Raw genomic sequence first — 13,095 nt, forward strand, 5'->3', positions numbered from 1 at the left:
CTAACAAAGCACATTCCTTACAGCCCAAAATCCTTTCAACCTTGATTAGCACAGCGATGTTTCTAGCAAGGACAAGATTGGGGGTAGAGTCACAGATTAACAGCATCTCAAATACAGAGCCAAATGGAGTCTCTTAAACTTACTTCTATCTATAATAACACAGTAACAGGCTAACCTCTCTTTTTCCCCACAATGTACATCTATTGAGAATGAAAAGTTGTAACTAGAACTTAGCTTCCTGACCCCATGCATTGCCCTGATGAATAGAGCTATTGTGACTTTTGGCTTAAAAAAAAAAAAAAAGTAAGCCAGGAGAGGTGGCTCACACCTGTAATCCCAGCACTTTGGGAGGCTGAGGCAGGCATATCACTTGAGGTCAGCAGTTCGAGACCAGCCTGGCCAACATGCTGAGACCCCATGTCTACTAAAAATACAAAATTATCCGGGCATGGTGGTGGGTGCCTGTAATCCCAGCTACGTGGGAGGCTGAGGCTGGAGAATCGCTTGAACCCAGGAGTCAGAGTTTGCAGTAAGCCTAGATTGCACCACTGCACTCTAGCTTGGGCGACAGAGCGAGACTCCATCTCAAAACAGGAAAAAAAAAAAGGTATATTGTGTTATGAAAAGGAGGTAGGATGGCATGAGTGAAGGAGCTCATGACTTAGTTCTGCCTTGGTCGTTCTGCAGGTATGAGTGCTTAACTTCTCTGAGCTTCTGGCTTCTCACTTGTAAAGGTGCTGCAAAAGCTAGAAAAGAAAGATAGTGACAGAAAGTCCCTTTATTAGGTACCTTATTCTGGAAGGATTGTATTCAAGAGCTTATTTATCTGATAGTTTGAGGAACTCTTATACTAACTTGGAAAAAGTGTGTCTGGATTTGTTTGGGGTTTAAGGGATGATATTTATGCTTCCTGTCTCAGAATTATTGAATAGAAATTGAAAACAGATTTGAAAGCACCTTGTAAAGCGCTGTATGAATGTAAGCAGGATTACATTTTTAAAAAAATGTCCATTATTTATAGAGAATTGATGTATAGAACATTTTGAAGTTACTTCTATTTTTTGTAATACATAAAAGAATGAACAACCAGGCTCTGCGGCATGTGCCTGTGGTCCCAGCTTTTCAGGAGGTGAGGTGAGAGCATCACCTGAGCCCAGGAGGCTGATTTCAGCCTGTGCGATGCAGTGAGACCTGGTTTCTAAACCTATTTAAAAAGCAAATAAAAAGCAGATTGATCCATAACAACCATTTCCATTCTGGAATGGTTACAATTCTAAAATGCACTTCTTTTTTCAGAATTCTGAATTATATAACGATTTACTAGATCTTAAGCAAAGCAACTTTGGTGACCAAAAAAAAAAAAAAAAAATGCATTTTTAAGGCTATGAATTTGATTGAGTATAATTAACTATTTAGGATTATAATTGGCATACTTTTTTCCAAATGGGAAAAGTATGTTTTTATCCATATATTAAAATTTACACACAGTTCTTTAGGGTTTGGGACTCATTGTGAATAATCAAGGAGAGGGGTTTGAATAAACATCTGCCTTTGGAAATCAGCAGATGAATTTTCCCCACAGAATTTCAAGAGCTCTGTGGCTATCCTATAAGCTGGTAAGATTAGAAGTAAGTAGAATGTAATGTGTCAGAGGCTATAAAAAAGTAACAAAGGGAACACCCACATCAAGGTATCTTGTTTACATATTGGTCCATAATTTTGAGGATAGCTTATTCTGTATGTTTCCTGTAATGTCTATACTGTATTGATAACTATTATTAAATACCTAGAGAACTGGGCAATTTTGAAGCAGCCACTGAGAGCTTTCAGAAGGCGCTGTTGCTCAACCAAAATCACGTGCAAACCCTCCAGCTCCGGGGAATGATGCTCTACCACCACGGCAGCTTACAGGAAGCCCTTAAGAACTTTAAGGTGAGCATCTGTAAATAAGAACACTGTAATTGGAATTCTTGGATTATTCTTCAGTGAAGTTTAGTGAAATGAATAGAGAAGGGGGACTGAGAATAGTGTTTCTACTCCAACAAAAAGAAAGAGAGGAAATCATTGCCCTTGTCCTATAGACTAGTTTACAGGTCTGGTTTAACCTGGAGGGAAAACTAATTCCAGAGTAAAGAATAAGGCATTTCAAAGTTTTCTTAAACTGTATTGATACTAATGCAGCATTTTGTCCTCAGCGGTGTCTGCAGCTAGAGCCGTATAACGAAGTGTGCCAGTATATGAAAGGGCTCAGCCACGTTGCCATGGGACAGTTTTATGAAGGGATAAAAGCACAAACAAAAGTTATGCTGAATGATCCTCTCCCAGGCCAGAAGGCTAGCCCCGAGTATCTTAAAGTGAAATATCTCCGAGGTAAGTCAGAAAATCACAGAATTGTTGGATTTTCATGCTCAAAGCTGTAGAAATCATATTGCTTGACTCTTTTATGTTCCATATGAAACAGTAGAGTCTGAAAGAGGCTAGGTGACTTGTCCACAGCCACGCCTTGTCAGTGCTAGTGTTGAGACTAGATGTTTATATCTTCGAAAGATCAGTTGAATGCGTTTTCTACCACTTTTAAAATTTTTACTTTCTAAAGTTAAAACATTTTTTACTTAAGTTGAAAAGCCATATTTTGAACTAAATGTGACAAGCATCTGGAGTATTTGTGTCTCATCACATGTCATCCAAGAATACAGGAAGGGCAGGAAACTGACATTCTGTGAGGTTCTTACTGTTTTTTGTTTTGTTTTGTTTTGAGACGGAGTCTTGCTCTGTCACCAGGCTGGAGTACAGTGGTGCAATCTCAGCTCACAGCAAGCTCCGCCTCCCGGTTCATCCCATTCTCCTGCCTCAGCCTCCTAAGTAGCTGAGACTACAGGGATGCGCCACCATGCCCAACTAATTTTTGTATTTTTCATAGAGACAGGGTTTCACCATATTGGCCAGGATGGTCTCGATCTCTTGACCTCGTGATCCACCTGCCTCGGCATCCCAAAGTGCTGGGATTACAGGTGTGAGCCACCATGCCCAGCCAGTTCTTACTGTTAAATGTGAACTTGGTATATTTGACTTGTCATTCCTTCATATCAAAATTCTCATATATTTTGGAGAAATATGAGGTGAGGAAGAAAGCAAATCTTGCAGTTACCCTTTTATTAGTTGTAGTTTTACTCGCCTTTTATCTCCTGTCTCTGAAGACAGTTTTTTTTATTAAAGCCTACATTTTTTTTTGTTATTGTGAGCCCTTTATACCATGACTGTCCAAAAGAAAAAAAAGTAGAACGCTGTGTGTGTAATTTTAATTTGTAGTAGCCACATTAAAAAAGGGAAAATCAAAGAAGTGGAATTAATTTTAATAAGGTATAATTTTAAATTCAGTATATCCAAAATATCAGTTCAACATATAACATAATTAATATGAAACTGCTATTCATTAGATACTTCACATTATTTTTTGTACTAAGTCTTTGAAATCTGATATATATTTTATGCTATAGTACATCTCAATTTGGATGTTAAATTTTCATTGGAAATACTTGATCTGAATTTAGAATTTATATTATTTATAGTTGAAAAAGTAGGTTCATATGTGCAAGTCGTTTCAAACATACTGAAGTTTTCTAATGATTGAATCAAGTATCAGTTTGTAGGTTTAAATTAATTCAAATTAAATAAAATTGAATACCCAGTTTCAATCACCCTAGCCTCATTAAGTATCCAATAGCCAGGTGCCTTGGGACTACCTATTAGACAATCTCTTTCTTTACCCTGAATTACAATTCCCTTTTTTCCTGGTTTAGTAGAGCTTGCACTTGTGAATTATAGGCAGAAGGGCAGGTACTCTGTACTTTGGGTTTTTTCCTACACTGCTATCATAGAGATAAGCAGCAGTCCATTAGTCGGTTGGTGAAATCATATACCCAATTAATCTGTATACCAGTTGACAGAGTACCAGGCTCTATCTGACACAGAACTTGGATTCTCAAGCTCTGGAATTGAAAACAATGAGATTTTTGGTGGTTTCCTGGAAAGATGATTAAAATTTAGCCAAAGTAGGCCAGGCGCGGTGGCTCATGCTTGTAATCCCAGCACTTTGGGAGGCCGAGGTGGGGGATCATGAGATCAGAAGATCGAGACCATCCTGGGTAACACAGTGAAACCCCGTCTCTACTAAAAATACAAAAAGTAAGTCAGGTATGGTGGTGGGCACCTGTAGTCCTAGCTACTCTGGAGGTTGAGGCAGGAGAATGGCACGAACCCGGGAGGCGGAGCTTGCAGTGAACCAAGATCTTGCCACTGCCCTCCAGCCTGGGCAACAGAGCGAGACTCTGTCTCAAAAAAAAAAAAAAAAATTAGCCAAAGTAGAACGAGACTGACTGACTTATATTTGACCTTGTTATCTCAAGTCAGTGGCAGGTTACCTCTATCATATACTAATAGTGACTTACTAAAATTTAGAAACTCTTTTTAGAATTCTTATAAATGAAGAACAGCTTGTTACAAAGTTATTTGTATGGCAGTTAGCCATAAGAAAGTTTCTTTAGCAGTATTTGGATGTGTCAGATCTCATTTCCTTTCTGCAGAGTATTCTCGATATCTTCATGCACACCTTGATACCCCCCTTACGGAATATAACATTGATGTGGATCTGCCTGGAAGCTTTAAGGACCACTGGGCTAAAAATCTGCCTTTCCTCATAGAAGACTATGAAGAGCAGCCAGGGTTGCAACCCCACATAAAGTAAGTGCTTTAGATGAAGATCATTTTTTTTTTCCTTTGTCAAAACTGAGCTATAAGCTGGGCATGGTGGCACGCTACCTCCTGTTACTTCGGAGGGTGAGGTAGGAGAATTGCCTGAGCCCAGGAGTTCAATCAAGCATGCTATCCTTGTGCCTGTGAATAGCCATCCATTGCACTGTAGCAACACAGCAGAGACCCCATCTCTAAAAACAAAACAAAACAAAACACACCTATAGCAAACATCATTTTAACTAATGAAATGGTAGATACATTAACATTAGCATTGGGAGTCAAACCGAAAAGCCCAGAATCAGTGCTTCTCTGTAATAGTGAACTATAAGTCCTAGACAATGCACAGAGAGAAGAAAAAGAAATCAGTGATACGGATTAGAAAGGAAAATAGAAAGCTGTCATTGTTTGCAGATCACATAATTTTCTACAAAGGAAACCTAGAAGATCTACAAATTATAGGAAATGATGAGATTTAGCAAAGTCATTGTTTATAATCAATATACAAGAATCAGTTACATTTCTATGTATGAGTAACAAAAATATCATTTATAATAGTAACAAATACTTAGAAAAAATCTTACAAAATCTGTATAAAACCTGTATGGAGATCATCACAAAACTTAATTGAAAGTTACTAAGAAAACAAATAAATGGTGAGAAATACTATGTTCATGGATTGGAAGTTCAGTAACATTAGTAGGCCATTTCTCTGCAAATTAATTATAGATTTAATAAAATGCCATTCAAAATCCCAAGTTTTTTTGAGGCCCTTGTTGAGCAAATTCTGTAAATTCTATGGAAGAACAAAGGACCAAGAATAATTAAGATACTCCCAAAGAAGAGGATGCTCAGGCTTGAAGGGGAAGGTTCTCATCCTACCAGGTGGCAAAACTTAATATAATAATGAGCAGAATGGTATTGGTGCAGAGATAGACAATGGACTAAAGGAAGAGAATAGATGCCTTAGATAAATGGTAAAAGTGTGTTATAGATCAGAATAGGACTGGTCAAGATGTGGGAGTGGGCCAATTAGGTTATTTTATGGATAAAATAAAATTGATATTTGTGATGGCATAGTAATCTAATTCCAAATGGATGAAAATCTGAAGTATGAATGGCAAAATATTTTAAACTTTAGGAGGAAATATAAATGAAGATGTTTATGACTTTGGGGTAGACAAGGATTTATTAAGAAGCACAAAGCATAGATTTGAAACAAAAAGATTGATAAATTGGACTACATTGAACCTAAGAACTTCTGTTTAACAAATGACACCATAAGGAGAGAAAAATAAGCCCAAATTGAGTAAAGGTACTTGCAAACTTAATAACTGACCAAGAATTAGTGTCCACATATTTGAAGTGTCACTACAAATTTAAAAATAAGAGACAGCCAATAGAAAAGTGTGCAAAAGACATGAACAGGTAATTTCACCACGGGGAAAACATGAATGACAAACATGAAGAGATACTTCAGTTCATAAATTAAGGCCTCATGAGATTTTTTTCAGGCACTAGATGAGCAAATGTTACAAAATCTGATAATAGTAATATTGGTCAGAAGGGAGATTATAGAGAACTTTTATACTCCTGATGAGAGTATAAGTTGCTACAACCACTTTGGAAAGCAGTTTGTCATTATCTAGTGAAGATGAATATTCTCATACTCGATATGAGATTCTGTTCCTGTGTCTATTCAGAGAACTTTGTACTTGTGCACATATCTACCAGGAGAGACTTGAACAGGTCTACCAGCAGTATTTGTTCACAGCTAACACTGGAAATCAACCCAAATGTCCATCAACAGAAGAATGGATAAATGTGGTACAGTCACAGTCACACAATGGGATATTATACAGCAGTATAAACAAATGACTCAGGCAACAATGTGGATTAATTTTTAAATGTAATGTTGAATAAAAGCAGCAAGTCAGTAGGCTGTGCTATCACATATTTTTTTCTCCCAAAGTTCATAAACAAAACTGTAGAGTATATTGTGTGTGTATATGTGTGTGTGTGTGTGTGTGTGTGTGTAACAAACCTAGTTTTTAAAAAGGTAAGTGAATCAGGAGCACAAATTTCAAGAGACAGGAGGATGGGATAGGAAAGCAGCATACAAGCAGATACAACTGCATGAATTCAGCTCTAGTTCTTAAATTGGGTAATTTGACTTTGTGTTTTCTATGTGTCTCAACTATTAAATGAACAAAAATAATAAAAAGAAAATTGATTGCTCATGGAAGTTTTGTATGTTCTCTAACCACTCCTTTTTTGAGAAACATTTCTATGCACAAAAGAGTTAACATAGCAGGCCTATGACTGCTGTCCTTAGAAAGGACTGCTTGCAAGAGTGACCTTGGTTGGTATCTGGGAACTTGGATTTCGAGGGGATTCCTACCACTCCCAAAACTAATAGGAGTGGTTCTCTGTGCCTAAACTGTTTGTTCAAACAATCTGGTTTCTATTGAACACGTGCTTTCCTTCTGGGTATCTGGAACTTGGGAACTTGCCAGGCAGAAGATGTCTATAACCCTGGCCACTGAGTCTTTAATGAGCTTTCCTGTTTGGCAGCATTTTATGCATGTTCACAACTAATTGCTGGGAGAGTTTAATGTGTTATATATGACTTCCTTGGGAGAGGACCCTTGGAAGCTTGTGCCTGGTTTCCTCCAGACTTCTCCCAAGGTGCCTCTTCCCTCTGCTGGTTTTGTTTTGTGTCCCTTTGCTATAATAAATCACAAGTACTAAGTCCACTGAGCCCTCCCAGCCAATTTCTGAGCCTGAGTGAGGGTGGTCTTTGAGATCCCCAGAACAACCTATAATTTAGAGTTTTAGTCTTTGTTATAAAAGCATCAAGCAGGTTGGCAGCTAAACAATAGTATTTCCATGTACCATTCCAAGTATACTTGTTCTAATACAACTTGGGCAGAGGTGAGGAATGGACAAAAGGCAGAGGTTTGGTTGCTTGTTGAAAAAGGCAATCCATTCAGGTATGTATTCTGGAGAAGTTTACAAAGCAAATAATGGAAAGAGGTGTCTTCTGAATTGCACACTAGTTATCATAGTTTTCACTGTTACTAACCAGCATGTGATGGCAATTATGCACATCTGTCATAAAGATTTCCTTTTAAACTGAGGTATAGTTGGGTGCAAAGGACTGAAGTAAGGATTATGTGGTCGTAGACTGCTTCATTAGTTTTCCAGTGGAGGAAGTGACTGCTTTTCAGGTGGAATTGGATTGCCAAATGTCTGTTGAAAAGTCCTTATCATGTACATGTTTCTTCCAGAGATGTGTTACATCAGAATTTTGAGAGTTATAAGCCTGAAGTACAGGAGCTGATTTGTGTGGCTGATCGTTTGGGATCCCTGATGCAATATGAAACACCTGGTTTCCTGCCAAACAAGCGAATACACAGAGGTATTCTGGAAGCTATCTGAAAATGAAAATATTCCTGGCATAAGAGCAAGGGTGGTTAAACTGTGTTGTGTGTTTTTAAAAATTACTATTTATTGTACTTATTCAAATTCTCCATGTGAGCAGAATAGAAATGTGTAGAATCATTCAAACTGAATTCTGAAAGAAGACTCCTTCCATCCTTGGCTTTTTTGCTATTACTGTAGTATAGACTAGAATATAGGTCTTAAGTCCTTACGTAAAATCAGACAGCTGATCCAGGGACCTATTTCCTTACTCCCTGTGTGGAAGAATACAAACCTCCACTTGGGTTAGTAAGAGGCAGAGTTGGGAGCAGACAATCTGAGCTGTCTCTAGTTAACTCTGATGGGTTTTAATTTTAGTAGGACCATCATGACTGAAACATGCCTTAGGTCTTATTATATCACCAATATAACTGACCCTTTATGTGTTGACTATTGAGTTATCACTGAGACTCTGTAAAGTAGGTGGAACTCAGTCCCTCTAAAGTATACTAACTCTTCTCGATATTCCTTTCTCATAGCTATGGGTTTGGCTGCATTGGAGGTCATGCAAGCCGTGCAGCGTACATGGACCAACTCAAAAGTTCGAATGAATGGAAAGACACGGTTGATGCAGTGGAGAGACATGTTTGACATTGCAGTTAAATGGAGAAGGTAACTGACATCTCAGTGAAAATAAACTGTAAGTCTTATCATTGTCAAATAACGTCAGTCTGTTTTAGCTAACAGGCTATGAACCCTGTTTTGCTTGCTAACACCAGGGCCTTCTAAGTTAGGTTTTCCTCTCTAAAGTTTGTTAGAAATTGTTGGCATCTTTATTCTTTGACATGCACTTAACTAATATTTTCAAAATAGGAATTGATTGGCCGGGCGCGGTGGCTCATGCCTGTAATCCCAGCACTTTGGGAGGCCAAGGCAGGTAGATCACGAGGTCAGGAGATCGAGACCATCCTGGCTAATACAGTGAAACCCTGTCTCTGCTAAAAGTACAAAAAATTAGCCGGGCATGGTGGCAGGCGCCTGTAGTCCCAGCTACTCAGGAGGCTGAGGCAGGAGAATGGTTTGAGCCTGGGAGGCAGAGGTTGCAGTGAGCCGAGATGGCGCCACTGCACTCCAGCCTAGAGGACAGAGCAAGACTCCATCTCAAAAAAAAAAAAAAAAAAAAAGTAGGAATTGATTGTTGTCACATTTCCAGTCACCTGTTTACCTGAAGCATTTTAGAAACAGTCTCTTTGAAAGAACAGATCTATTACCTGTGGTACCTTTGAATGAACTTCACTGGACCAGTCCCTTTATAGTTAATGGTGTGCCTGGCAACTAGCTAGTTTAGAGTAACCTTTGATATTCGTTTGCATGACAAAAACTGTGCTCCGCTCCTAAACCTTTACCTTTACCTGGCTTCTTGCCCAGTCTAGCTGGAACATCTGTTTGGAATTTGTAGGTATGAACATCATATAATGGATTAGCTGTTGCTTTACCACCACCTTTGCAAACACTTCTACATGTTTTATTTGGAATGCTTGTGAACACTTCTGGTTTTATAAAGGTCTCTGTTTTATAGGATTGCTGACCCAGACCAGCCTGTGCTGTGGTTAGATCAAATGCCAGCACGAAGTCTTAGCAGAGGTTTTAACAACCACATCAATTTAATCAGGTACGAACCTTTTGTGCATCTTTCTTCTTTTCCTAGGAGTTTATTCTCAAGACACAGGCCATGGAGACCAGGAGTGACCCATTGCTCCTTTCCTGGTGAATTTTTGACCGGGGAACATACACCTACATAATCCTGCCTGCATTCCTTTCCTGTAGCCCAGCTGCAGAAAGAAACATAGTATGTGCCATGCTCCTTCCCCAGGCCCTTCTGTCTGATATAGAGCACGACCGAAGGGTAGATTGCAGATGTTTTCCTAGGGTGTCAGTCTTTAAGGAGTCCTAAAACATCATAGAAAATGATTAGATGAGAGAATATTACATTTACCGTAATATTCTGTTAATAATACTACATGGCTCTTGGCAAGTCTCTCGTTGTGGAGGAAAGGCTCTCCATCCCACCTCAACACACAAAGGGCTTAGATAAATAACACTATCTGGTAACTAAGCTGCCATCTGGGGAGGACAAGTCAGGTTGGCTGGAAAACTTCTGTTTTGTCCAGAGCCTCTGCTAGTTGGGGACATGGGTGAAATGCTCACTTCTTGACCCTTTCTTTATGTGCCTAGCTGCCTTCTAAATAAATGGTGAACAAATATTAAAGAATATCAGTTTCAAGGGGACCTATATTATCAGCCCATCTTTTAATGAATTTAATTTTAGATAAAATGTATAAATACGGTAGTTGTGTCACCTCTAAAATGCTTCTAGTTCAAGGAAGCTGAATTAAGAAAATATTATTCAGGCCAGGTGCAGTGGCTCAAGCCTGTAATCCCAGCACTTTGGGAGGCCAAGGCGGGCGGATCATGAGGTCAGGAGATCGAGACCATCCTGGCTAACACAGTGAAACCCCGTTTCCACTAAAAATACAAAAAATTAGCCTGGTGTGGTGGCGGGTGCCTGTAATCCCAGCTACTCGGGAGACTGAGGCAGGAGAATGGCGTGAAGCCAGGAGGCAGAGCTTGTAGTGAGCCGAGATGGTGCCACTGCACTCCAGCCTGGGCGACAGAGCAAGACTCCGCCTCAAAAAAAGAAAAAGGAAAATATTCTATACACCTTTGACATTTAAGTTTGGGTTTTCATGGAAATATATTTGTATGTATATTTATTTTTTTAACTTCTAGAAAACAAATTTATTTTCACCTTGTGGCTTGTATATTCCTATTTCTCATGGAATAATTTGTGATATAGATAGGTAGACTCAAGCAACTAACTTTAATTGAATACTACCATGGATCAGCCAGTGTGCTGTGCTGTGCTGTGTGATGGGGATACAGAAGGGAAATACAGCCCCACCTGCCGAAAGCTCACAGCAGACAGACCAGCAGACAACTACTATGCAGTGTGTTAAGAGTGAGGTGAACACATGCACAGGATGCCATGGGAACCCGGAGAAGGGGTGCCTGATTCAGCCTTCTGGTGCTACCAGATCTATTTGGAAAAATGGAAAACAGAGAGGTGGGGTGATTAACATGGACCAATGGATGAGTTAGGTATGATCAGAAAACTGTGACTAATTTGTTATGCCAGGCAGTGAGTTTGCAATTAAGGGAGTATCAGGAATTGAGGCTGGAAAGATAGGCAGAAGTCAGAACATAAATCATTCTATAGTCCAAGCTAAGGAATTTTTTCCCCTGAAGACAATGGTGAGCCATTCAGGGATTATAAGCAGAGAAGTAACAGGAACAGATTTGCACATTGGGATGATCACCTTGGCAGCAGATGGCAAAATAGATTGGAGAGGAGGCAGGAACCTCGGAGGTAAGGGAGGAGGTTGGAAAATTGTGTAGTTGTTCAGGTGGACAAGTGCAAAGGTCTCGAAAGCTGTATGGTAGTGAGTTGGAGAGGAAGAGCTAGGCTCTTAGAAGGTAGAATCAGGAGCACTGGCAGTGGGCTGCAATCAGAGAGGGCATGGGGTTAGAGGAAGGCCACCTTCCCTCTCAGGTACATGGTTGTTCCATTAGGCGAGAGAGCACCAGAATGAAAAGTAGGTGAACACGTTTAGTGGGGAGGCTGGGAGAAGTGTGGGGTGCAGGAGGGAATTCTTACTTGACAGTAACCTTTGAGGTTTGGGATGCCTGGTAGGAACCCAGGGAGCGATGTCCTGGGAGCAGTCGGCTGTGTCATGTGACTCAGCATATTGGCTGAACATGGAGTTCTGGGAGAGAGTGTAAAAGAAAAAGATCAGAAGGGATAGAAATGTGAGGAAAAGAATATTCAGGGTGGGTAGAGGAAAGGAGACTGCTAGTGAGCTAGAGAGCAAGACAGGGTATTCGATAATGCTGTTGGGAAAACTGAGGGAGGGGACAGCACACTGCCCACAAGTGATGGGGTCCGTCAGAGGATGCTCATATGAAAGTCTGAACCTCACTTCAGGGCTGGGGGATTTGTCTTCCCGTTGTGACTGATCTGGCGCCGAGTTTGATGCCTCTCCTGCCAGGATAGGCCCTGTGAGCTGGCAGGCAGTCTTGCTAAGACGGTGCTTTACTTCTCCACTCATTGACTATGAAGTGAATTTCCCAGACTTTTTTTTTTCTACATTATTCTCATAGTTTCTTATTTTTTTTTAAATTAACTTTGAAATTAGATGTTGGCTTGAGCATATTCTTCTATAAAAATATTCTTAATTTTATTATTTTTGCCTTATAGGGGTCAAGTGATCAACATGAGATACCTGGAATATTTTGAGAAAATACTTCATTTTATTAAAGATAGAATTCTTGTTTATCATGGGTAAGCCTTTAATTTTCTCCTTCTTAGTAATGAGTTGATTTCATGTATTTTATATTTGTTGTATTTTTGAAACTTGAGAACTAAGCCTGTTGACAGGCTAAACAAGGTCTATCAAATTTTTACATAGTGTTTAGAATCATAAAGGCTTTCATAATCACTTTCTTTTTAATAACTCTACAAAATCCATAGACCTCAACTGAAGTGTTTTTAACTTTACATGCACTATTGTGACTTTTCTAGTCTCTTTCTTCTATAAAGCAGGATGTTTCTTTGGATTTATCTGTTAGGGATTTCAGCTTTAATACTTATTCTCCTTCACTTGAAAGGCAGGATGGTATATACAAAACAATGAGCAGAACACTAGGGGAAAAAGATCTGAATGCTTAAATATCACCAAGTAAATATAAAATTGGTGGAAAAACCTAGCAGAATACTTTCATTTGAGCAGCTTTAGAAAGGAAAAAAGCAAAACAAAATATCTACATCTAATTTTAGAGCTGGAATAGGAAAATCAGGGTTTCAGA

The 13,095-nt window shown here is 39.3% G+C and overlaps 1 protein-coding gene across 1 annotated transcript in view; it reads left to right on the plus strand.

Moving 5' to 3' along the window:
* TTC13 (tetratricopeptide repeat domain 13) overlaps positions 1-13,095 on the plus strand; it is an 81,029-nt gene that overhangs the window by 52,937 nt on the left and 14,997 nt on the right. The window contains exons 10-16 of the mRNA XM_011933434.1: positions 1,791-1,932; positions 2,196-2,370; positions 4,584-4,740; positions 8,040-8,170; positions 8,712-8,844; positions 9,752-9,844; positions 12,488-12,571. Coding sequence (XP_011788824.1) covers positions 1,791-1,932; positions 2,196-2,370; positions 4,584-4,740; positions 8,040-8,170; positions 8,712-8,844; positions 9,752-9,844; positions 12,488-12,571 — 915 coding nt within the window. The remainder of the gene's footprint in view (positions 1-1,790; positions 1,933-2,195; positions 2,371-4,583; positions 4,741-8,039; positions 8,171-8,711; positions 8,845-9,751; positions 9,845-12,487; positions 12,572-13,095) is intronic.

Source organism: Colobus angolensis, unplaced genomic scaffold (assembly GCF_000951035.1).
Source record: "Colobus angolensis palliatus isolate OR3802 unplaced genomic scaffold, Cang.pa_1.0 Scaffold126, whole genome shotgun sequence".
Taxonomy (NCBI): Eukaryota; Metazoa; Chordata; class Mammalia; order Primates; family Cercopithecidae; genus Colobus; species Colobus angolensis.